Below are 25,666 nucleotides of genomic sequence, written 5' to 3'. Positions count from 1 at the left end.
CTTAGCATTTTGGAGGATCATAGAAAAGATCTTTTACACCCACAGGTGTATAATTGGCAGTTCACATATTTGGTCCTGAAGATAAAGTTGAGGAGTTGTGTGATACAGCTTGATATGTACAGCAGCAAGTACGAGGGCTTTGGGAAGAGTGTTGCAGATTAGCTAGCCTTCCTCTTTAAAAAAAACAAAGAGTAAAAGCCAGAAGAAAATGCTTCAAAAGCTGTTTTAAAAGGAAATGATTGAAATTGGAAAGCCAAGTTCTTGGAAATAATGGTTTGCCACATTTGGCTGTGCAGCCATTTTTCAGTTCCCCTGAGAGCGTTGTGAAACAGCCTTCAGTAACATAACATTGTCCTATGTTTCTGCAGAACACCTGCAGCAGTCAGTTGCATAGGCTGGACAGAAGGAAGGACAAAATGATGTTTGTGTGAACAAACAGCTGCAACGTTTGAATGTTTTGTATTGCCACTTATGTCTGAATGTGCTGTTGTGTGTGTGGATTCTGCTGGATGCACATGTAAGTGTGGGGAGCATGCATGTATGTGCACACGCACCTGTGATTGAGGAAATGAGGGGGTTTTGTTGCTTCACAAAAAAAGGACTATCAGTTTCTCAGAAGATGGATGCTGTAGGGCCAGCTTAAACATTTTAGTGCTGTAGATGTATGATTTTAAGCCCTGGGTAAAAGCTGACTGAATATGTCATAGATGTGATTTGTCTTTGGATGATAGCAGCATCTCTCATAAAGCACTCCGCTCAATCTATGGAATGATATTAGTAGTGAATGTGGAGAATGCTCTTTTCCCATAGCTTGAGGTGCACTTATATGAAGCTAGTTGGTGAGTGACATGGTAAATAAAATCCAGAGGAAAAATGATATACAGTTAAATATGTATTTTAGTGACAGGCAGCGCAGCAGCAAAAGCAAACAGAAATAGAACCCTGCAGTTGGTCTGTGAAAAGAAGAAGAAACAAATATGTTCTAGAACTAATGGTCCCTTGAATGGTTTATCTCTTATCCCAAATTACACTAGGAAAGATCCATTTAATGGGGGGAGGAGAGGCAGTGTGTGGAAACCTAGTTCATCTTTTACTAAGTCTTACATGTTGCCCTCAGTACCCACGCTTATCAAATGCACATTAGGAACAGAATTGTTCCATTTGGAGAAAAAGAAGTCTCATGCACATGCTAACTGTGTGTAGATCTGTATTGGTATGACATTATTTTGTCATCTAGTTTAACCCACATCTCTCATATCCTTCTGACACTAATTCTAGCAACAGAATCATATGAATTCCCATAATGGATCTCCTTTCCTGACAGTAGATTTCTCAGCAAATGAAAAATCATCAAGTCACTTCTTTCTAATTATGTGTGTCTCTAAATACCTAATTATCATTGGGAACAAATTGTATGCTACAAAGATAATATTATGGAGAACTCTTAATCTGTTAAAATGCTGCTTTTCAGTTTTGAGCAATTGATGCAGCTGCTAAAACAGAATTTTTGCCACCTGGACAATAACATTACCATTTTGTTGTAAAATTCAGAAGCAACTGCTGAGAAGCCAGATTTAGCTTCTTTAGGCATTCTCCATGTCAGATAAAGAAATTTATCTGTGTATCTTTCTTAATCTGCTCTTTTCCGTGCTTTAAACTGCTTTGGCATTCTTGAAAGGTGAGTGTGTGACAGCAATAAATCTTAAAATCCTTAATTTTCTCAGGTTATGTGGTTTCTTAATAGCTTAGTTTGCACTGTCCACATATGTGGTGACACAGACTAACACAGATTTCGTGGAGCTTTCTTGCCAAATACAATCTGCATAGAAATTGCATGTTTCTGTAGAATGCTTAGTAATTGTGCTTAGGTGGCTTACCTCTAATTAATGTGTAATGTGCACTTTGGCTAGGAAAGAGAAATTACCAGGTACTTACCTCATGATTATTTCAGCTTTCATTACTGTGTTTTGTGGGCATAGTACTGCAGGTTGCAGAACCTCCTCAGCTCCTGTTAAAGTGTTGGTGCTGATATCTAGGGAATCCCCTAGATGAGGTCCTGAATCCTGAGAAATATACAGTGACTGTACTTAAAGCATAATTTATAGCTGATGCCTGCATACAAGTAATGACACAGCTTGTTAATGATATCATCAAAAATTCTCAGCTCAAGGACATTCCTGATCAGTAGTTATAAAACTTTCTTTTTAGTGAAACAGAACTTTTTCATTTCTTTATATTGTTTTTTTTCCTGTCAATTTTTCATGCCAGAGGATTTTAAGGGAGGCATGCATGAACTAGATTATGATCAGTATCAAAGGTAAGCACAGTTGTACACACTTTATTTATCTGCCAATATGAAGCCTAGACAAAAGTTGACGGATAGTAAGTTGAGAGTTCAGTTCTAATTAGCAGTCATGATGCTGCCACCTTTTACTATGTAATCAAATCAGCAAAATACTAACAATATGAAAGAGATGCTTGAAGAAATCTAAGTTAGTGAGACCCATTAATAATTTGATCTCATAGGAATAGAGCTAAAATTTATTCCCTATTTTACTTTCATGAAAAAGTTAATTAAACTAATCAGCATTTTAAGAACCACAAGAGAAATCCTGTCCCACATTCTGCTCATCTGTATACAGGAGCCTTGAAATGGGAATGAATATATAACCATGCCAGATCCCCTGCCAGCATCTGCAGGCGACTTGTGAGGGTAGTTGTAAGCATTGTGAACTTCCCCAGTTATGTTGGTCACTCCCAATGGACTCAGACGCTGCTTCCATGGAGACTTGGAGACGTTACAGGATCCATCATTTGCTGTATCCAGACATACACATGTGGTGTTTTGTTTCTTTGCTCACAGTGGTTTCTTAATCCTTATGTCCTCTACTCAAGAGCTATTTGACTGAGTGTCCATGAGTATTCCTTGCACTGTTGTGGCAATCTAGGCCTGAGGAGCTAGGGTTGGAATACAGCCTGGCCAGTGGTCGATAGAAACCAGTGCATGATCTGATGAGCTAAGCAGGCAAGAAGGAGACTGACAGAAGAAGGAAAAAGTGTAGCTCAAAACTGCCACAGAAGGTTGCTGTAGCCACAGACTTTGCACAGAGCAGCTGAGGAGCACCCATGCATGCTGTTCCATCTCTTCTGTGAACAAAGCATGGACCAAGGCATAGTAACAGACCAGAAGGCAACAATGCCTTAAGCCACTGTAGCTGTGAGTGAGCATCTCCCTGCATCCAAGTTGGCATTGTGGGAGCTGGTTTCAATCTCCAGCTTTTTTTCTGTCAAAATAGAGAGGGAGATTCTAAACCTGCTTATTTTAGAATAGCCAAGATTCAGGAAGATGAGCCCAAGTAACCTAAAGTGCACAATGCAATAATTTGACAAGTTTTATTCAGAGAGAATATTTAGCTAAAAGCCACAAATGTGAGCTAGACTGAAATGCAAGAGGAACATAAAGGCTATTTTACAGAGCTGACCAAATGGACCACTATTGCTGGGTAATTTAGTTTTGGTGGAATTTGATGCCTCTGTGTTGCGATGTCTGCGAGGTAGCGTCTGCATCCGGCACTCCAGCTGGGTTATTTGTGAGACTGTTTGCTTGTTTGTATTATTCTTGTGCTGGGAAGCCCTAATCGTGGGTCAAGGCTGCATTGATTTAGGCACTAAATGAACTCAGAATAAAAAAAGGCAGTTCCACTGCCATAGAGGTTATAATCAAAGTATGAAACAAGAGACAACAGATGGGGCTAGACAGACGGGGGAGCATAAGGAAGCAATGTGACAGTACTGGTCAGCCAAAAAGTCAGTGTTCAAAGGAAAGCAGTAAGCCAGCTATGAGTTTTCTATAAGCAACATATCAAAGACAGGATCTGAAATGAGATAATTAAGACAGCTTTGCAGATGACCGTAGGGAATCACTTCTAAGAATAAGGCGGTTTGATGGGGAAGAGCTTTAGAAGTAAAGCCAAACATCTTGGGTTTCAGGTCGTAAAGAGTGGGAAAGTACACTGAGAGTGCTAATGCCACCAATACTTTTAGGTAACTAGATTTTTTCTACAGCAGTATTTTTTATAGGTAAGAGCATGCTAGAGCTGCATACCTTTGATCTGCTTTGTAGGTGTAGAACACCCTCTGAAGAACAGTCCTTCTCATGTCCCTTGAACGATTTGTCCTCCATCCTATCAGCAGACACTTCTTGGCCATGAAAAGCTGGATAAGATTCACTCCTGAGAACATGAAATCCTTTGTTTGGCCAAGGAGGTTACAAAATACTTCTGTAGTCACAGAATTCAAAGACTACTGGAACAAAAGCCTGGCTTTGGAAGTCAAATAAATTTCCTTTCTCAAGCAGAACAGGGAAATAATCGCACGACCATGTTTGATCGTAGTGGACAGTTGGTAAACAACTTGACAGCAATTTCATCATGCAGCTACATTAGCTATTATTTCATGTGCCAGTTGTGTTTGGCAAATTACAATTTCTCTTTGAAAAGGATCTCTGGAAAATAATACATGACATTTTAAGGAGCCATGATCCATATACCCAAACCAATAAATGCAGGATAGCTACACTCAGCTAGATGGCATTAACTGAGTTAGAAGAGCCTTTACTGAGACATCTCTCACTTGAGTATTTCTGTATCCCGTTGCAATATTAATAAAGTTCTCGGTATTTAAAATGACAATTGCTTCCAAAAATATATGAGGAGCTTTATGCTTGCTTTCAATTTCCATGCTGTACATAGGAAGGATAGGAGAACTGAGTATCTCTTAACAAAATGAAATCCCTCCATATGGCACCCTTCTCCCGTTAAGTTGTATAATATGAGCCCAAAAAGCATCTTTTGAAATAGTTTTATAGCTGAAATGGGATTTTAGTTTAGCTTAATTTGTGAATTGCCTGAAGCAAGAATTATCTTTAATGCTGTCTGTATAAGGCTGCTCCCACAGCTGTTCTTAGCCAATTCTATGTCAAAATAACCAAGAGCTGTTTCACATTAATCTAGAAGTTAGGTTTCTGACCTAAATTAATCTAAGTTTTTTCCTGTTAGTCAACAGAAAGAATGCAGCACTTGAAGAGGATGTCTTGTCTTATGCTATTAGATGAATTTGAAATTGTCCATTAAATCTCACTCTTGAGTTGGACCTACTTCTCTGATGCCTACAGAGGAACCCTACCCTAGCTTGATTTAGGAACTTCAGCCTAGGCATCTGAAGTTGGATTAGGTTTTAAAGGAACTCTTGACACTGTCTTGACCTAGACTTCTATTTCAACCAAATGTAGTATGATGATGAAGTTAGATGTGTTTTTGACTAGCAAGTAGGGGGTCAAAAGTAAGGAAAGCCTGCATGAAGTCAGAGTGGAATAATTACATTAGTTAACGTGGATGTTTTACATCTTAAAGGGTGTCCAGGCCTAGTAGCTACTATTAGTTTTAATAAGAATTCACCTTGAGAAGCTCTAATGTTTGAGGTAAGGCAAGGAAATGCCATATATGAAGGGCTCTGTAAACAATAATATTGCATGCTAATATGGAGAGTATCCCTGAGGAAAAGGACCTGGGGGTCTTGGTTGATGAAAAGCTCAACGTGAGCTGGAATTGTGTGTGCACAGCCCAGACAGCAACTGTGTGCTGGGCTGCAACAAGAATGCCATGGCCAGCAGGACAAGGGAGGGGATTCTCCCCCTTTACTGTGCTCTTGTGAGACCACACCTGGAGTACTGTGTGCAGTTCTGGACCCCCCAACACAAGAAAGACATGGAACTGTTGGAGTGAGTCCAGAGGAGGCTACAAAGATGCACAAAGGGCTGCAGCAGCTCTGCTATGAGGACAGGCTACAAGAGTTGGGGCTTTTCAGTCTGGTGAAGAGAAGGTTTAGAAGAGATCTTGTAGTGGCTTTCCAGTATCTGAAGGGGCCTACAGGAGGGCTGAGGAGGTACTACTGGCAAGGTCTTCTAGTTACCGGATGCGTAATGGGTTTAAACTGGCAGAGGGGAGATTTCAACTAGATGTTAGGAGGAAGTTCTTTACAGTGAGGGTGGTGAGACACTGGCACAGGTTGCCCAGGGAGGTTGTGGATGCTCCCTGCCTGGAGGTGTTCAAGGCCAGGTCAGATGAGGCCTTGAGATACCTGTTCTGGTGGGAGGTGTCCCTGCCTACGTTGGGGGATTAGAACTAGCTGATCTTTGAGGTCCCTTCCAACCTAAACCATTCTATGATTCCTACATTAAGAGGCTTTACCTTAAAGAGCAGGAGGACAGGACTGCTCTTGTATTGGTCTCTACTGCCATGAGATCTTCACCAATCTGTACACTCAGAGCACTCTTCTGTGCATGAGATTACTGCTGGCACCTTAGTGGGGCTGCACATTGTGCGGTCAATATCTGATCTTTTGAATGGAAACTGGGAGCTTGCAAGAGTTACACCTGTAATTCTCAAAGCTGTTTACCAAAAGCAGAAGCATTTGATTGAGCGTAGGGACCATGATTCTGTCTTACCTGCTCACCCCCCCCCGGCTTACTACCTTCTCTATTCAAATTTGTGGTAGCCCTGTTGTTTAAAGGACTTTTATCTGGTTCTCAGAGCCTGTAAAATAAACCTTCGTCATAAATCACATTTTTAAAAGTGTTCAGAAGTAGGATAAAAGTTTACGTGCTTGGAAATGATGTCTCTAAGAAGTATGCACTTTATATTTTATTCATTTTTATAGCTTGTGTTATGATACATTTGATAGATCTTGAAAGACGCTGTCAGTTTTAAAGATATAGCCAATAAACTTTTGTGAGTGATTAAAATGTGCCCTGTAATGATCAGATGCTTCTCTGTATGCAGAGACATTTTGTCAGCTGTCTGATCTTGTGTTTAATTTTCAAACATTACTGTTGCATAGTTTTGACCAGCATTATATATTCCAGGAAATTATTAGTTCATAAGCAATGCAAAGATACCAAACAGTAAAAAGGAAAAGTTCTCAATGGGCCAGTGATGTGCCTTTGTGACCAGAAGGGCCAATGGTATCCTGGGGTGCATCAAAAAAAATGTGTCCAGTAGGTCTAGGGTGGTTTTTCTCTACCTCTACTCTGCCCTAGTGAGACCACTGCATCCAGTTTTGGGTTTCTCAATTCATTGGACAGGGACTTGCTGGAGAGAGTCCAACAGAGAGCCATGAGGATGGCTGGGGGACTTGAGCATCTCTTTTATGAAGAGAGACTGAGAGACCTGAGGCTGTTTGCTCTTAAGAAGACTGAGAGAGAATCTGATCAATGTCTATACCTATCTGAGGGGTGGGTGTCAAGTGGAGGGGGACAATCTTTGCAGTGACATGCAGTAATAAGGAGTAACAGATACAAAGTGGAACATAGAAGGTTTCATGTCAACATGAGGAGAAACATCTTTACAGTGAGGGTGACAGAGCCCTGGAACAGGCTGCCCAGAGAGGTTGTGGAGTCTCTTTCTCTGGAGACTTTCCAAACCCAGCTGGATGCATTCCTGTGCAGATTACCTTAGGTGATCCTGCTTTTGGCAGAGGGGGTTAGACTAGATTTCTAGAGGTCCCTTCCAACCTCTAACATTCTGTGATTCTGTGAAAAAATAACACTTACAGCTGAGGAGCACAATTTATTTTTGAGATGGTAATCCTTAAACAAACCAGGCAGAAAAGAATAATTCTGTATTTACTTATCAAAGTTTGCTTTGTTTTGTTTTGTTTCTGAAAATTGCAGAATTAAACCCATAGATTCACAGTTCCTGTACCCTAGATACTGTAGATCAGTTAGGACTTCAGTGGTTTCATTGCTAGCAGAACGAGAATGAGAACTTCACCTGGCCAAAATTGGGATGAGCTCATTTCCTGTAGTAGAGAGTATCCATTAATGGTATTAATACCTGGCTAGATGCATTCTTGTGTGATCTGGTCTAGGTGATCCTGCTCTGCAGCAGAGTTGGACTGGATGAGCTTTTGAGGTACCTTCCAGCCCCTGATATTCTGTGATTCTGTAATACTGCGACAAATTATGCAAAATGAATAATCTGTATTTATTTTGATATCCTGGTGATGATGTTAATAACTATGAAAACTGTTTATTAGCATTAAATCTCACCAGAAAACTTATTCACAAGATTCAAAACACACAGTTTGGAAATTTGTACACACAGTGCATGGGCAAAATTAAAGCACTTATCTCTTAAAGTGGCAAATGCAAACATTGTACTGGAAGAGAAGATTCTTGTGGTTAATTATACTGCTTGTGGCTAATTATACTGCTTACCCACTAGATGGACACAGGAAGCTTCTTTCTGCTCATGGCAGAAGGCAATTAGTGAATTACAAGAGGCTTTAAGTATTTACTCACAAAATATTATCAGACAGTACCCAAAGCACGTGGAGGGGTTGCTGTCAGTGGGCTCAAAGCCGTTAGAGGCTTTGGAGTTTCCTAGGCTCTTTTCTCAGGAGGCTGGGAGTCTATAGCATAGTCTCTGACCTGGTTCCTCTTGATCCCCATCCAGCAGAAGCCCTGCAGAGGGGCAGGCAGGATGCGATGCGATGTGCAGTCACAGCACAGTGTCATGCTGGCTAGGCAGGCTGTTTGGGTGCAGGCATTTAGAGCCTGCTCCTGGTAAACTCCAGGCAGTGGAGTTTACAGGCACTTTCAGGATGCAGTGAGGCAGCAGCAGCAGCACTCTGTGCTACCTGCTCATCCCTTTTTATCGATACAGCCCAAGACTAATGGGTCTTTGGGCATAGATTAGCCAATCAGAATGTCACTTTTGCAAGCTTGACCATATTAGGTGAAGCCAGGGCTTTCATTTTCCTTTCCTGTGGTTGCTTTCCCCAGCACAGAAGGAGGAGGAGCAGGGGAACGTGTCTGAACAAGCCAGAGTCCTTAGCCTCAGAGTCTCCAAGTTCTTTGTCCTCTTTCCTGAGGTTGCTTCTCCCCACAGTAGAAGTTGGGGAGAGCAGAAAAACATGCCTGGGCAAGCCAGGACACGGAGAAGCCCATTTTTGGCCTGTCAGGCCTATCACAACAAATACCAGTGAAAAATAATGATATGTAGTTCTTGTGAAGGCTTCAACATTAGCTTCTGTAGTAAAATATATATATTTTTTCTCTCTGAATAAATTTTAAGGACACTTTGGAAACTCAATGAGTTAAAAGTATGAATTATTTAATATAACATTCCTCATGATAAAGCTCAATGAGGGTTTTTTTTTCAGATAGAAAGAAATTGAAATGCAATTGCCCAGTAGGGAAGTTTAAAACAGCTACATTCATCTTTGGTATCCTTCAACCAGTTTGATTGGTGGTGAGAGCAAGACCAAGTATTGTGCCTGTACCGAGGTGCAGCACAAGTGAAAGTGCTGTGTAGAGATAAGAGAATGCTTAAAATCCTGCCAAGCACTTCTCTTGGTTTTGCTCTATTTACACTAACTAATTCAGCAGTCAGAGCACAGAAGGATTTCTCTGTGTCTTGCAAAGGACCAATAGTTTCTGGAATGTTGTAGGAGCAATACTGTGATTTTTCTGAGGCAGGAACCTCCTCGCTGCTGTGTGTTGAGCTTTTGCAGGCAGTGAGAAGACAAGCAGTTGGTACTGCAGTTGTTCCATGGAATACATAAAGTCTCATTTACAGGCATATTTTTAAACTGAGATTTGAGTGTTTTCTAGCTGTAGAAGTGTTTGCAGTCCTGCTGTAGCATGTCTGCATGAGCAATGGCTCGTTACCATCTCCTTGCCACATTCAGTCCACGTCGTGGTCTATGGTCCTGCTCTGACAGGGGGGGTTGGACTCGATGATCTCCAGAGGTCCATTAGGACTGTGAAGATGGTGAAGGGACTGGAGCACTGCCCTGTGAGGAGTGACTGAGAGACCTGGGGCTTTTTGATCTGATGAAAAGAAGACTGATCAATGTTTATAAATATCTGAGGGCTGGGGGTTAAGAAGAGGGGACAAATTCTTCTCAGTTGTGCCCTGTGATAGGACAAGGGGTAATGAGTACAAACTACAGCACAGGAAGTTCCACCTCAACATGAGGAAGAACTTCTTTACTGCAAGGGTCACAGAGCACTGGTACAGGCTGCCCAGAGAGGTTGTGGAGTCTCCTCTGGAGACTTACAAGCCCTGTCTGGATGCGTTCCTGTGCTACCTGAGCTAGTTTCTATGGTCCTGCTCTGGCAGAGGGATTGGACTCAATGAACTGTGGAGGTCCTTTCCAACCTCTAACATCCTGTGATCCTGTGATTCTAACTCCTAACATCCTGTGCTCATTAATATGTTGATATGTCACAAGACATTTGCTATGTCTTTATCCACTGGATAATGAAGACAATACAAAATTGGAGGCATTTGGCTAGGAATATCAGTTTCCATTAATAGTCAATGTGTAGAATAAATTAACCCTGCTACAGTATTTGATTTTTAAGACCTTTTCTAAGTGTCTCAGCCTCAAAGAACACTTTAGGGCCAGTTCAGTGGAAAAATGCAGCCAGCTAAATAAGAACGATTACCTTTGTTTTTTCTTAGGGTAGTGGACAGTGCACCATGATGGGTTTGCAGTGTACCAAAATGTGCAGTGAAGAATCATCTCATTTTGCTTTTGAAATGAATGATCTGTGAGTTTAAGGCAGGCAGTCATAGAAACCTTGTCCTTTACGAACTCTTCCACTTAGAAAATCCCCTGCCAGAAGACTTGCCATGGTGCAGTGCCACAATAGGATGCACCTTGCTGAGCTATGCTCAAGGCAGATGCTGTTTCTGAATGACCTGTGGTTTGATCTCCCTACTACTGCTTCAGTGTTAAGGTTTCTCTAAAGGAATATTTACAAGATCTTGTAATGACATGGGGAGGAATAATAGGTTTATACTGGAAGAGGGGAGATTTAAACTAGATGTTAGGAAGACGTTCTGTACAGTGAGGGTGGTGAGATACTGGCACAGGTTGCCCAGGGAGGTTGATGGCTGCTCCCTCCCTGGAGGTGTTCAAGGCCAGGTCAGATGAGGCCTTGAGTGACCTGTTCTAGTGGGAGGTGTCCCTGCCTATGGTAGGAAGTTGACACTGGATGATCTTTGAGGTCCCTTCCAACCAAAACCATTCTATGGTTCTATCTTTGTGTTCTCCTGCTCTTGTCCTCTCACACTGCTGGCTTCTGTTGCCTGTCCTGCCCATCAAGGGCAATGCAATACACTTTCTAGCTTTTCTCTTGATCTGGATTCTTAAAGCTTCTTATTCTTAAGCAGCCAAATAATGAAATACAGGATTTCTTGTGTTGGCTTTTACTATGAATTTGTGAGTTGCCTTTATGCATTTAGCTATTCCATTAACAATGCACTATGACAGAAGCCTGATTTACATAAAGAGATCACCTCTTTTCCTTCTATTTTGTTCAGATGTCTTTTTGCAGTGATTTATGTTTCTAGTTTAATTTACACTCTGAAATAGTGTGGGAAAACAATACAGATGAAATTTTCAATGCTAAAAGCTGAAGTGTTTATAGTTGGTAACTCTAACTATACTGTATAATTAAAACAATTATTTCATCAAAAGATGCTTCTTTACATTGTTTTGCAATTAGTGCTATTGGGAGAGTTCTACTTTTTTTTCCCATGCATTTAATCTTTGTTTTGGCCTTTCCAAAGCACGTTCTTTTTGTAGGAGGCAAAACAACTTAACATCTATAATTATTCTTTAAGCAATTAGGGGTATGCAGATTAAAAGCCTAAAGTAAAATCTACCATATTGGGACTGAGGCATAGGAGGAGGTAGGATAACTGTTTAAGGTTAGGAACATATGGGCATGCTGATAGTATTTTAGTTTCATTGCTGTTTCATCACTATGTAATCCCAGAGATTTGAAGGAATGGTTTCCCTATTCCTGACACATACCTTACAAGTGCTTGCTGAACAGCACAGTGGTGCTTTATGTATGGTAGCACTAATGGATCCCTTGTTACAAGTATGTTTACAATACTGATTTCCCTTCAGTCAGGTTTTATAAAGAGCTTCTCATCTTTGTTGTACATCTCTGCTCTGGACATTCCAGATGTTAGCTTCAGTTGGTGAAAGAGATTTGCAAAGGGATTGTGTCAATGCTGATGGAAAATTGATTTGAAGCAAATGCCTCCTGTACTTGAGAGTCATTCGGCAGTTCTGATGTTAGGTGTCCTGAAATCTGCATGCAGATCATATCTTGCCACAGTTTCTTTTGTGGAAGACATCCATAGGCAGGTAAAAAGAAATACAGTCTGAATCTCCTTGGAATTTTATTAGATATTTTCATTATGGGATAGATACTACTCCCACTGACAGGATGGGTCTCTGTAAGGCCCTAATCAAGACTCCCATGTAAAAGTTTGGGTTTTGTGTCATCTGGTCTAGGTCATCCTGCTCTGGCAGGGGAGTTGGACTGGATGATCTTTCAAGATCCCTTCCAGCCCTTGACATTCTGTGATTCTCTGTGCTGTGGATGCATTCACTTGATGCTATGTGTCCCCAGGAAAAGACTGACAATATGAGGAACGTTTCTTAACAGGAACAAAGTCCAATAGATAGGACATACAGATTCCCTGTCCTTTCATTCTGCATTGAACAGCCATTTCTCTTCCCCTTTTTGTTCTGAAAGGCTGGGGGAGGATGTTTTCCTTGGAGAGAAACAATTCCACTCAAAGGTCCTTTTTCAAGAGGTGGAAGTGGAGTTTATCTGGTGATAGCTTCACAGGGTCCTGAGTCAAATGTTGGTGCTCACTGTATCTCTGTTGCACACCTCCAATGGAAGACAAGGGGTGGTCTAATAGGGATGAGTTTCGATGTGAACCAAAGGCCAGCTTTCACACTGGAGACAGCAGAATCACAAAGAGAAAAACTTGTGCTTCATTAATTTAACCATTAACTGAAAAAAATCAAAATGTAACCAAGAGAGATTAGTCATGCAGAAATGTCTTAAACTTAACTTCATTATCACGGTGAGAACCACAGTGTATGACTCTATGTTCGCTGTCTGGTTCCTGTGCACACTCCTGGCTAGCAGTGCAGGGCTTTTTTTTTAACAACAGCACACTCAATGAGGGTAAGGGATCTCTGAAGGGATACTGTCATTTTTGTTTGTTTGTTTTTCTTTAAATGCAATTTGCAACTTCTTTTTTATATCTTTTGATGTACATAAGCTTTTTGCCATAGCTCCCCAAAAGCTAGGAAGACCTTTTGGTAGAAGTACATTTTCTTCTGCCTCTGGGGAGGAATAACAACAGGCACCAGTGCAGGTTGGAGGCTGCCCTGCTGGAAAGCTGCTCCATGAAGACTTTGGAGTCGTGGTGGACAGCAAGTTCTGCATGGGTCAGCAATGTGCCCTTGTGGCCAAGAGAGCTGATGGCATCCTGGGCTGCATCAGGAAAAGTGTGGCCAGCAGAGCTAGGGAGGTTCTCCTCCTCTACTTTGCCCTAGTGAGACCACATCTGGGATACGGTGTCCAGTTTTGGGCTCCCCAGTTCAGAAGAGACAGGGACATGCTGGAGACAGTCCAGTGGAGAGCCATGAGGATGACTGGGGAACTTGAACACCTCCCCTATAGAGAAAGAATGAGAGCCCTGAGGCTGTTTAGCCTGGAGAAAAAGATGATTGAGAGGAGATCTGATCAATATGTACAAATATTTGAGGGGTGGGTGTCAAGTGGAGGGGCCAATCTCTTTTTGGGGATCAGCAGCAATAAGACAAAGAGCAACAGCTATGAAGTGGAACAGAGAAGGTTTCACCTCAACATGAGGGGAAACTTCTTTACAATGAGGGTGACAGGACCCTGGAATAGGCTGCCCAGAGAGACTGTGGAGTCTCCTTCTCTGGAGCCTTTCCAAACCCAACTGGATGCATTCCTGTGTGAACTACCCTAAGGAATCTTGCCTTGGCAGGGAGGTTGGACTCAATAATCTCTGGAGGTCCCTTCCACTATCTAAGGTTCTGTGATTCTATGATACTTCTTTTTGACCTTGCTTTTGTTCAGACTCTAGGTTGTAAACCCAAATTTGTTCCTACTAAGAGACAAAGTTCATCAGATTTTGATTACATACAGCTTGTAGCACATCATTAGGAATACCAGAAAACATAGACACAGTGTGAGCACTTAACTGGATTTCTTCAAAGTTTTTGTGAATTAAATGCAAATAGATGGTTATCTGAAACTATGTGACATTTACAGCTCAGTTTCAGATGGGATTTATGTTGATTGTTTACAGTCTGACACAAAATGTATTGGTAGTTTGATGAGTTGAATTTTACTTTTCTCATCTAGAAACTTTTTTTCATGACTTTGATTTCATTTGCTAGAAATATTTATTGGTGTGGAAATCCATATTTTCAGATACTTTGTGTCATTGTGAAATTACTGAAATATCTCCTCTGAATTCTTTAGGGTGTTGACAGAATAAAGTGTCTGCAAGTTATTAGTGAAATATGTTTGACTGGAATAACTATACCTATATAAACACATGTGTACAAACCCCTCTGGGTTTTAACAAGGTATTTTGTCTTTTTTGTAATTACTCCCACCTATGGATGTTCCTTCCACTGCTCTTCTGTTTTGGTTATCTCCAAATCTGTCAGCTCTTCCAGAGTATCTACTTGATTCCCCATTTCTTAGATTTACCTAGATTTCTGTTTATTACAATTCCCTTAATTTCACCTCATTAAGACTTCCTAAGTTCATGTTTTAGACTTGAATGTTAAACCTCTCTTACTGAAAGGTAGGATGTTTCCTTCCTTGGAACATCCAGAGTGTAATGAAGTCATGGCTTTTGGTAGATCCCACATTGTCGTTCTAGATGCATAACTTTGTATTCTTATATAATTGCAAAGCAACTTCAAAAGGGGAAAAAATATAACCATATGAAAAACAAAGCTATTTTTATTTCCTATGGATGCCATCTTCATCACTGCTCACTCCTCTGTTGTGTCTCCCCCTGTCATTGCCACATTTTGCTATACATGGCAACTTTGAAGAACATGAGACCCATGAAGGCTGCATTATGAAAAGATGTTCAGCAGCAATTTCTTGTTCCATCTGTTTTTTTATACATTTATGTTTATTGTTCCCTCCTCTTTTATAGCTGTCCTATCTAGCCAAAGTTTTCACATAATCTGTGGATATTATTTTGGATGTGTTACTCATTTGGCCACTTATGTTTCTTTCTTAAGCTTCTATCAAGGGGCAGCTCAGCCCACCTACAATCTTCGTTCTTCTTTGGACAGGCCTCCCCATTGATTTTTCAAATTTGACATGATACCTTCCAGATTTGAATGTCTTGGCTAATTGCCTAAAGTCAGACAGGATGAATTTGAGACCTTGTTCCCATTACAAAGACTCAATCTACCTCGATCTGATGGATTTCTCTAATTTAAGCAGTCTGTTCCCACACGTGTAATGTACTTCTTTCAATCCTCACTTCTTAATGTTCTCTCTTTCACACTTCCATCTCTGCAATTTCTCTTGTTTCAGAATATTCCCCAGTTGCCCCATGCTCAGCTTAGCTCCACCACTACCTCTTTCTTCCCTGTGCTATTAGCTTCATCTGTCCTTGCCCTGCCCTTCCTGCAGTGCCCATTTCATCTCTACTCCCTTGAAGGTTGTAGCTATCCATTTGGGATAAAGAACATTCTTCCTGTGTTTTTAAAGCACTGCACAAACTGATTTATCTCCACATATTTTCACAATTGTCACACTGGAGTTTAGAGTCATAGAATCATAGATTCAGTCAAGGTTGGAAGGGACCACAAGGATCATCTAGTTCCAACATCCCTGCCATGGGCAGGGACACCTCATGCTAGATCAGGCTGTCTGGAGCCTCATTCAGCCTGGCCTTAAACACCTCCAGGGATGAGGTTTGACCACCTTCCTGGGCAACCCGTTCCAGGGTCTCACCACTCTCATGCTGAAGAACATTTCTAGCTTTGTTCCATTCTCCCCAGTCCTATCACTACCTGACATCCTGAAAAGTCCCTCCCCAGCTTTCTTGGAGGCCCCCTTAAGATACTGACACTGAATAATTTCTCCAATTCTTCTCTTGTATTGTTCAATTTACCCCTTTCCTATTCCTCTTTAACTGATGCCACAGAGCAGTGTGCTGGTCAGAAAGCTTTCTACTATAATTGAGTAACAAATTATTATTTCCTTCTCATGTGTTCAGTGAACTGGCTTTGCAGATCTTTCAGCTCAATTCATTATGATCAAATGGAGAAGCATTTGTTTCAATAAGATTTTAATCTCTAGAACTATCTTTTGCATCAGTGACTTTTCATTGTTAATTGCTTTCTTGTCCTCCATTAAGGTGTTCTTGCAGCTGCCTCAACCAAACTGAGCTCCTTGTCTACACACACAATTTGAAATGACTCTTCTCTGATTTTTGGGTGTTACAACCATTTTTACTTTCTTAATCCATCAGTATGGTTTTTTTCTATGGATCTCCCTTGATGCTGACAAAAGCCGTACAGACTCACCTCTCAGAGGAGTTTCAGAAGTGTCCTGAATTCCCACACAGATACATCAGAATATAAGAAAAAAATTTGCTATGTCATAGCACCAATTAAGGACTTCAGAGCATCTACTCTGTGCTGGATGTTTGTGAGTGAATTACTGTTGCAATGACTGCATCACTCCACTCATTTCTTACGGTCATCCTAGTCAGAATGATTTTTATTATAACTTCTTCTGAACCTGTTGCTGCCTTAAACTCCTTGAAGGACAAAGAAAGCAAAGACTACAAACAATGATTTTAAATATGCCCCTCAGTTTTACACAATGAAATAAGAAAATCAGGGGATGAGTTCAAGTGCTTCTCTCCCTTTTCCAAAATCAATCAGATGTGAATTTATTATTTTAACACAGCTGACAGAGAACATACAGAAGGATCTTGGTAATGAAAAGCATTTGGGGGTTTGACAGGTCTTGGCTGAAATGAAGTCCTTTGAGACCAGCATTTGGAGGCAGAGGTGAAAGTAGAAATTGGTTTACCTGAAGATCTCTGTATATGTAGTCTAAATTTTCAAGGGAGACTACCTGCCAGTGTCAGGGCTTATCTTTTGACACATACAGCCTGAAATCTATCAAAATCTGGAAGCTTCTTGACTATTCATTGTGAGTTCCATATGTCTGATTTTCTACACAAAACTTTGTTTGCACAGGTCTTAAAAGTTTCTTGGAAGTAATCTTATAATCTGTTTAAAACTACTCTGTTTGTTTGCTTGTGGCTCTTTTATTTGGTTTGGGGTTTTGCTTGGTTTTATTTTGTTTTACTTACTGTATTCTGCACTAAACTCTAAGCATAAACTGCCTTTAAATAAAACTTTTTCACTCATTCTGATATAAAAATTAACTATACTAGTAATTGGAAGTTGGAGCTATTAATTAATCATTTCTCTCAGAAAAAGAAATGTATTAATGCACTCTTATTGCTCCTTAGGTCTGTGCATCATTTATTATTGACAGTTTTTAATGTAAAATAGTTTTTTTTTTTTATCTTCTGTTAGAACTGCAAGGCAAATGTTGCAGAAGTAAGATAGATTGTGTTCTTCCTTGGACATCATTAGTATAGCTATTTACGAAGGTCTACTCGGTAGCTGCCTGAGAAGATGTCAGAAGTCTGAAGGCTCTGAATTAGTGTAACTGAAAGCTAACGGTGATCTGCAGAACTTGCAAATCACTACTTGCTAGTAGGTTATTGCATAAAAGAAAGGTCTAGCTACATTTTCATGTTTGGCCTGAGCTGATCTGTGAGGGGGGGGCATCAAGTGGATGGGGCCAGTCTCTTTTTGCTGATCAGCAGCAATAAGACAAGGAGTAATGGCTACAAATTGGAACATATAAGGTTTCACCTTAACATGACAAGAAACTTCTTTACAGTGAGGGTAACAGAGCCCTGGAACAGGCTTCCCAGAGAGGTTGTGGAGTCATCTTCTCTGGAGACTTTCCAAACCCACCTGGATGCATTCCTGTGCAAACTACCCTAGGGGTTCCTGCCTTGGCAGGGAGGTTGTACTCAATGATCTCTGGAGGTCCCTTCCAACCTCTAAGGTTCTGTGATTCTGTGACTTTAAAAGCCAATTGGTTAAGAAGGTCTGTGAATATTTCTTATAACACAAAAGTTTAAGCACAGTTAAAAAACAATTTAAGCATTTTAGATTGTAGGCTCTTCAGGGCAGTGCTCACACATTGCACCCAGCACAGTGGGAGTTGTACTCCTGAGCAGGGCTGACGGAGGTTGCAGGAACAAGAGGACACAGTCTCAAGTTGTGCCGGGGGAAGTATAGGCTGGATGTTAGGAGGAAGTTCTTCCCAGAGAGAGTGATTTGCCATTGGAATGGGCTGCCCAGGGAGGTGGTGGAGTCACCATCCCTGGAGGTGTTCAAGAAAAGACTGGATGAGGCACTTAGTGCCATGGTCTAGATGACTGGATAGGGCTGGGTGCTAGGTTGGACTGGCTGATCTTGCAGGTCTCATCCAACCTGATTGATTCTATGATTCTATCTGAGTAATAGTAATAGCAATTGCACTGAAAAAGAAACTGTAAACCTCCCGTGCTGTTTTGAAATGCCATTCTGTATATGCATGCTGTAATGCACAATCACACACAAAATGCATTTCTGTGTGATTCTGAATGTTTTCCTTTAGCAGATCTAACCAAGAAATTGAAACCTCTGTGGTAAAACTGGCTGTGTTCTAGGAACCTTTCCCCATGAACTCAGAGAATGCACAGCATTATGCCATTAGAAAACAATCCTTTCTCAGGGTCATGCTTGTATATCTTTGGAACTCAGATTATTTTTATATATGACTAGCTATATATTTATTTACATGTCCAGTATTGACTGTCTAAGAAAATTCAGCTGTGTGTACTTAGAGCCAAGCCCTGAAGCTCCCAAAGCTGAGTCACGTTCGATGGCACAGCGACGCACTGTAGTCATCCTGAATTGTGAAAACCAGAAAGTATTTGGCAACAAAGTGTGTTACCTCTCATTTGGTCACTGGAATGCTAGCTTTTGAAGACATAAATGCAAGAACAATAGGAAAAACCATAACTTGCTCTTAATTGTTGTAACCGCTTGAGTGTTCAGCAGGGGTTAAGGATGGATAAAAAGTAGAAGGTATAACCCATAGCAAGGAGTAGCAGATGAGCTGCATTCAAGGCAAATAGATTCATGAAAATGCTGTGACATTTATTTTTGATATTAAATATTCAAATGCAAGTGTTTAATGTGTTTCATACGTATCAGCTCTTGCTGTAATTCTGGGACTGGTGCAGTTTTGCCCTTAGTCATTTGGGGATTGCGTTTCCATCCGCTTTGATCACATTGTGCTTCTGCAGTGTTCTCACCAGTTAGCCTAAGATATCTGATAACTGAATCTGGCTTCATTTGCCCTAGAGAACAAAATATCATGAAGGAGATTCTCAAGACTGTGGAGGAGGGAAAACAACAACAAAAAAAAAAGGAGCTAACAACACCTACCCCAAAATGCTTATTAACAGTTTTAATGTAAACATTGATATTTATGAGGGTTTAACCAAACTTCTCCAAGACATTTGGAGCAGGAATATACAGAATGCACAACCAGTATCAAAACATTTTCTTTCCTACACAAAGCAAAACATTTATCATTCTGGTAACACAAGGGACAGAAAACAACACCAATTCACAAATAAAACCACTCATGATTTAATATTGTTGTTTTGTCCCCTGTGATCCTAGAGTGATAAATATTGTACCTGCTTTTGTCAGTATCAGAAACACTTTCACATATGGAATAAGGACCCATTCGTTATATCCATACTGGGTTGGGTTTTTTTCCTTCCCCAGATTGTTTTTTTCCAAGCTGTTTCAGTATACATAATAACAACGATATTGTACCAGCTCCCTTGTGGCCACTCCAAAGCTCCACAAGTACCTGTGATGCTACCAGCTTCATTTCTATTTGTTACTGGCTTTTTGTCATCATCCGTTGCATTCTTGAGGCATTCACAAGCCTCACTGTGACTTGGAACCTCATTTCATCAGAAGGTGCACAAACATGTATCTAATCTAGCCTACAAACACTGGAACTGTGCATGCTGTGCAACTGGCCATGGAATGTGGCCATCTGCAAAGCCCACAGGCAGAGTCTCATTCATCTATTACTTTTTCCCCAGAGGAGGGAAAGAACATGCTGGAATGTGTTCAGAGAAGGACCATGAAGATGATTAGAGGGCTAGAGCACCTCTCCTATGAAGACAGACTGAGAGAGTTTGGGCTGTTCAGTTTGAATACAACGCTCCAAGGAGTCCTAATTGTCTCCTTCCAGTATCTGAAGCGATAGGGAGGGAAGAATCTTAAGGGAGCCTACAGGAAAGCTGCTGAGGAACTTTTTAGGATGTCAGGTAGTGACAGGACTAGGGAGAACAGAGTGAAACTAGAAGTGGTTAGATTCAGCTTGGATGATAGGAAGTTCTTCACCTTGAGGGTGGTGAGAGACTGGAAGAGGTTGCTCAGGGAAGTGGTGAAAGCCTCACCCCTGGAAGTGCTGAAAGCCAGGCTGGATGTGGCTCTGAGCTACCTGATCTAGTGTGCAGTGTCTCTGCCCATGGTAGGGGTTGGAATTAGATGATCCTTAAGGTCCTTTTCAGCCCTGACAATTCAGTGATTCTATGATTCTAAGGGACAGCACTTCACTTAAGGAACTTTCTATGGGGTTTGCTCCTAATAAAATGCTGTGAAGGGTCAATGCCTAGGAGGTTTGTGCAGAATACACTAGTTATCTCAGGTGAGACAGATGTAGGCTCTATACTCATCTCATCTAACCAACAACAGTCCATACTGTCCATTAAAGCATACCTTGATTTCAAACAAAGGTGTAATTGTCTGTTGAAAATAATCAGTACTCTAAAAACATAATCAAGACTGTAAGTAAGCATATTATTTTCACTGGACAATATACAAATATTATGTCTTCAGGAGAGCAGTCCTAGCTTCTATGTGATACCAAACCACACCTCACTGAATGATGATGACACTAGGAGACATAGTCATTGTGCACTAAACCTGGGCAGGCAAGCTAATCATTCCATCAGCATGCATCTATTAATTTGTCTATAGTAAGTTCAGTATTTTAATGCTTTTTTTCCTCCCTAGACATATGTCTCCCTATTTAAACCAATATGGAATGGGCAGAAACAGAAAAGACTGCATGAGGCACTTAGTGCCATGGTCTAGTTGACTGGATAGGGCTGGGTGCTAGGTTGGACTGGATGATCTTGGAGGTCTCTTCCAACCTGATTGATTCTATGATTCTGTAAATTAAAACTCCAAAATGTGATTAAAAAAAAGCAAATTTTTGTTTTAAATTCAACTTTTTTTCAGTCAAGCCTTCAATTTTGAGAGCAATATTTCTCCTTCCAAGCTTTAGATCTCTTGACAGGCACCCTTATGTTTAAGCATCAGTATTCTTACTCTCTGGACCTAATACAACTGCTGGTATGGACTGGAAAAGGCAAGATTCAGGGCAATAGGTTAATTTTACATGTGTAAATAGAAAGGCAAAGAGTAGGAAGACAGAAGAATGTGAAAATACTGCATTGTTGCTTCATCCTAGGTGGAGTTGTCTAAACTACTGAGCATTTGCAGCTTCAGGAGAGCACAGCAATGACATACTTCACCCTAAAGGCTCTTTGTTTCTACAAGAGCCTGCTGGCTCTATTACCCTCCCCTTGAAATCCATCTTGGTGCTGAAGAGGATTTAAACCACACTGCCTCAGCCTCTATGGACCTTCAGCAGCTTCATGCCCATCACACGCTAGCACGAAGGATAGGTGCATCCTTAAGGCCATCCCAGGGACAAAAACAAATTTCTCTTACTTTTGCAAACTTAGATGAAAAGTTGCATAAAGAATGTGCACTGGCACAACTTTTAAACCTTTGGAAGGAGATACTGTTCTTAAAGCAGATGTGGGCCTGAACCAATGACATAAGGCTGGCTGTATTTAGGTTATTCACAATCTACTTCATCACTCTTAAAGGAAGCCTTAGACTATAGTTCAAATGTGAAGTTATTTTTGTCTGTCTTTGTAAGTAGTGGACCTGTGTATTTTTCCTGGAAAAGAATTGTCCACTAACATAGAAAGATAGAAGAAGGACTAACAATATAAATTATGATGAAGATTTTTGCAACTTTTAAAACTTGCCATTCCATCATCTCCTCACACTATTACAGATGAAGGAGTGAGGAAGAGAATTAGTCTCAGTAACTAACATTAGATTCATAAAGGAGAATTCCTGATCATTGAAAGTGCAGACAGATAAAAGCAAGTGCTTTGTAAATGCAGTTAAACAATGCAGCAGCTTAAGCTTGACAGAATGAGCAGCAGCAAAATAAGGACAAAAAATGGAGGGCTACTTGGAAGGAAGGCAATGAAAAATTGCATAGGAAAACCCCAAGAATTAGAATCATAGATTCTACATATTCCACTGTCATTATATGGAAGGCTTGTCCAGACAAGACAGGACAAATAAAAATCAGCTCATAAGTTCACACATCTGAATGCAAGCATAAAAGAGGCTTAGGTAAGTCCCTCTCATCTCTGACACTTGCCCTTTTAGGGGATAATACCTTCTATTACTGAACCTTGCATGCTGTCAAATTCCATTTTCACAGCTGGGGTTTTTCTTCCCCTCAACTTTAAAGATAAAGGTCATAAAACCTGGTGCCCCACCTGCTAGAAACAAGGTGCAGTTTGCCACGGATTACCTCCTATCCCCATTCTTTACACTCAGGCTTACAGCAACCTTTTAATGAGCTCACCCTAAGCAGGGGCCATTCTTTTCATTATCGCCTTCTTTTCCATTCTCTGTGAAAATCAGTGTTTGTTTATGGCTGCATCAGACTCTCAAGTGTATGGTGTCTAATGGTATGGCTTTAAAGTTTTATGTTTTATCTGTATAACTTAGGATAATTGTTTATAGTTGCAAATCATCGTGCAGCAGCATTATGTGAAACAGTGCAGGACTGCATTGCAAAGGGAAGAGCAGATTCAGGGTTTATTGTATTATAGAACGCACTTCAGAGGCTACAGAAGAAAGCAACTCAAACTGTAGCAGTTCTTAGAAGCTCAGATAGTATGAAACAGATTTCATTCATAGCACACTCTTGTATCATCATCATCACTGAATATATAGCCATTAAAGTATAATTGAAATATAGGAAATCAGGAAATGAAAGAACCAAAGCCAAGTTTTTCACATGTGATCAAAAAGCATATGGGGGGAAAAAAAAGCAGGGGGGAAAGGTCAGCAGTTAAATAGAAAATAGAAGGCTGAACATAATTTCTGCTTTTGAAAAACAGATGGGAGGTTTAGGAGAATCACGGAGAGGGAATTCTAATGTCCTGCTGAAGGTTTGTTTCTCCTTCATCACATAGTAAAAACTTTTTGAAATACATAATTGAAAACCTAATTGCATCCTGGCATGACACTTTACACAGCACCTCAGTTCTCAGTGAAAATATTGTGAAGAACAACACACAGAATTGCTCTGAATTTTGCTTCTTGTCTCCAGGAACTATCCTGGCATTGGAAAACTCTGAGCAGTGTATGTCTTGCAGCATCATCTTCTCTCTACTTTCTAGCTAGGGTGTCTGCAGGGGGGTTGGAACTGGATGATCCTTGTGGTCCCTTCCAACCCTGACTGATTCCGTGATTCTTTTCTGCCACATCTCACTTCCTTTACTAAAGATTGGGTAGGGCTGCTCTAGGAAGTCTTCAGTATCTGAAGCCTGATTTTCTTTGAGTGCATCTTACAGGAGCTGCCACTGCTGGGAACTTGACTTTATGAGAATTTCTGGACTATAACTTTTGCTTGATTTCTACCTCTTACTTTCAAATCCACTTAGTAGCAGGAGTCCTGCTCACCAGGAAATGACTGAGGGAATTTACATTGTTGTATAAAAATGTGATGGGCACATCAGGCTGAGATTTATGCCCAATCTGATCTCAAGAGAGAAATATTTCACAGCTTCTGTTTCTCTTGTGCATGTTGTTGCTAAAAGCAGGAACACTGAGCCTGAATTTGTTGTGTCAGGGGGAATGTTCCAAATGGCAAAAGTTAGTTTGATAGTCTTTGCACCAAAGCAGCTCTTACAGATGTTTAATGGGGTTAGTGAATGAGACAGTAAGTGCTACTTGTTGGAATATGAGTACACACAGAGTTATATGACAGGCTGTGACTATTACCATCAGTTTTCTAGGTTTTCCTCTCCCAATTCTGAAGCATGCCTAGGGCATGTTATATCTTTTCAGTGACAGACAGTCATAGTATTACTCTCTCACAGTTTCAGACATTTACAGTGTACCTGCATATGTCACACAAACAGAAATGGTGCTCTGCTACTATGATTTTGCTGATATTTATATCTATTGGCTGTTCAGGACCAAGTGTATGTAATGCATTATGAACATGCACTGTTTGAAATGGAACTCTATTTCCATACATTTTAATGGTAACCAGGTCTAAGTATGTCTCCCCCTTTATTCTGCTCTCGAGAGGCCCCACATGGAGTACTATGTACAGTTCTGCAGCCTCCAACACAAGAAGGATATTGAAATGTTGGAGTGAGTCTGGAGGAGGCCACAAAGATGCTTGGAGGGTTGAAGCAGCTCTGCTCTGAGGACAGGCTATGAGAGTTGGAGCTCTTCAGCCTGCAGAAGAGAAGGCTTTGAGGAGACCTTGGAGTGGCCTTCCAGTATCTGAAAGTGGCTTAGAGAAGGGCTGGGGAGGGACTATTTACAAGGTCTTGTAAAGACAGGATGAGGAGTAATGGATTTAAACTGACAGAGTGGAGATTTAAACTGGATGTTAGGAAGAAGTTCTTTCCAGTGTGGGTGGTGAGATGCTGGAATGAGTTGCCCAGAGAGGTTGTGGCTGCTCCCTCCATGGAGGTGTTCAAGGCCTGGGGTGGGGGGTGTGGAACTAAATGATCTTTAAGGTCCCTTCCAACCTAAACCATTTTATGATTCTATGTCATTTTGCTTGCTCAGATCATAATGTAGTGTTCTCAGTGCAGTAAGAGAAGACTCACCCAAGAGTAAATGAGTAGCTGTATGGCTTGCCTGTGTATACTGGAATCCCTCAGAATGATTCTCTTTCTGTGCTGACCAGGATTCTGATAGGCCCACTTGTATAAAATCCTCAGGTTTTTAAATGGGTTTTGTGCTTTTCAGCCTTTTGCCAAGCTTTTCTACACAAATTAATAACAATTATTGTTCTGTGTAAGTTGATGGTAGCTTTATTGATGGGGCCACCCTAATGCTGACAGCAGGGCATTTATGTCTTTTCCCCTTTTTCTCAGTCATTAATAACTGCTGAAGGTACAAACTGCCTTATGTTAGAGATCCTAAGGACCCTGAAGCTGACACTTCAGTATTACCTCAAAATATGGTTCAAAATTCTGGGCACACTTTCTGTTGTGTTGATTTAATCCCATGTTGCACACACCCAAGATCATTTGTTGTGCTGGAATGACTGCTGGCTGTGTAGCTGGGGGTGTACTGAATGTCTAATTGTGGAAACCAGTAGAATACTGAAAAACTGGCACTGGGTTTTGGCCAGAACCAAAATTACAAACCAAACAGTGATGATATATTGCAGCAATGTGTTGAA

At 40.8% G+C, this 25,666-nt stretch overlaps 1 protein-coding gene across 5 annotated transcripts in view; it reads left to right on the top strand.

The window, feature by feature from the left end:
- The window catches only part of ATRNL1 (attractin like 1), a 624,604-nt gene that overhangs the window by 584,466 nt on the left and 14,472 nt on the right, over window positions 1-25,666 (top strand). Inside the window, exon 29 of one of the 5 annotated variants that reach the window (XM_064144311.1) lies at window positions 4,124-4,247. The exons of the other annotated variants lie outside the window; for them this stretch is intronic. Within the exon in view, the coding sequence (XP_064000381.1) occupies window positions 4,124-4,167 (44 nt within the window). The 3' untranslated portion in view covers window positions 4,168-4,247. Of the gene's footprint in view, window positions 1-4,123; window positions 4,248-25,666 lie in introns of those variants that run through there. 5 annotated transcript variants of the gene reach the window in all.

The sequence above is a fragment of the Pogoniulus pusillus genome, chromosome 6 (genome assembly GCF_015220805.1).
Source record: "Pogoniulus pusillus isolate bPogPus1 chromosome 6, bPogPus1.pri, whole genome shotgun sequence".
Lineage (NCBI taxonomy): Eukaryota > Metazoa > Chordata > Aves > Piciformes > Lybiidae > Pogoniulus > Pogoniulus pusillus.
Note: the sequence above shows the minus strand (reverse complement) of the source record. Positions and strands in the feature narration are given on the sequence as shown.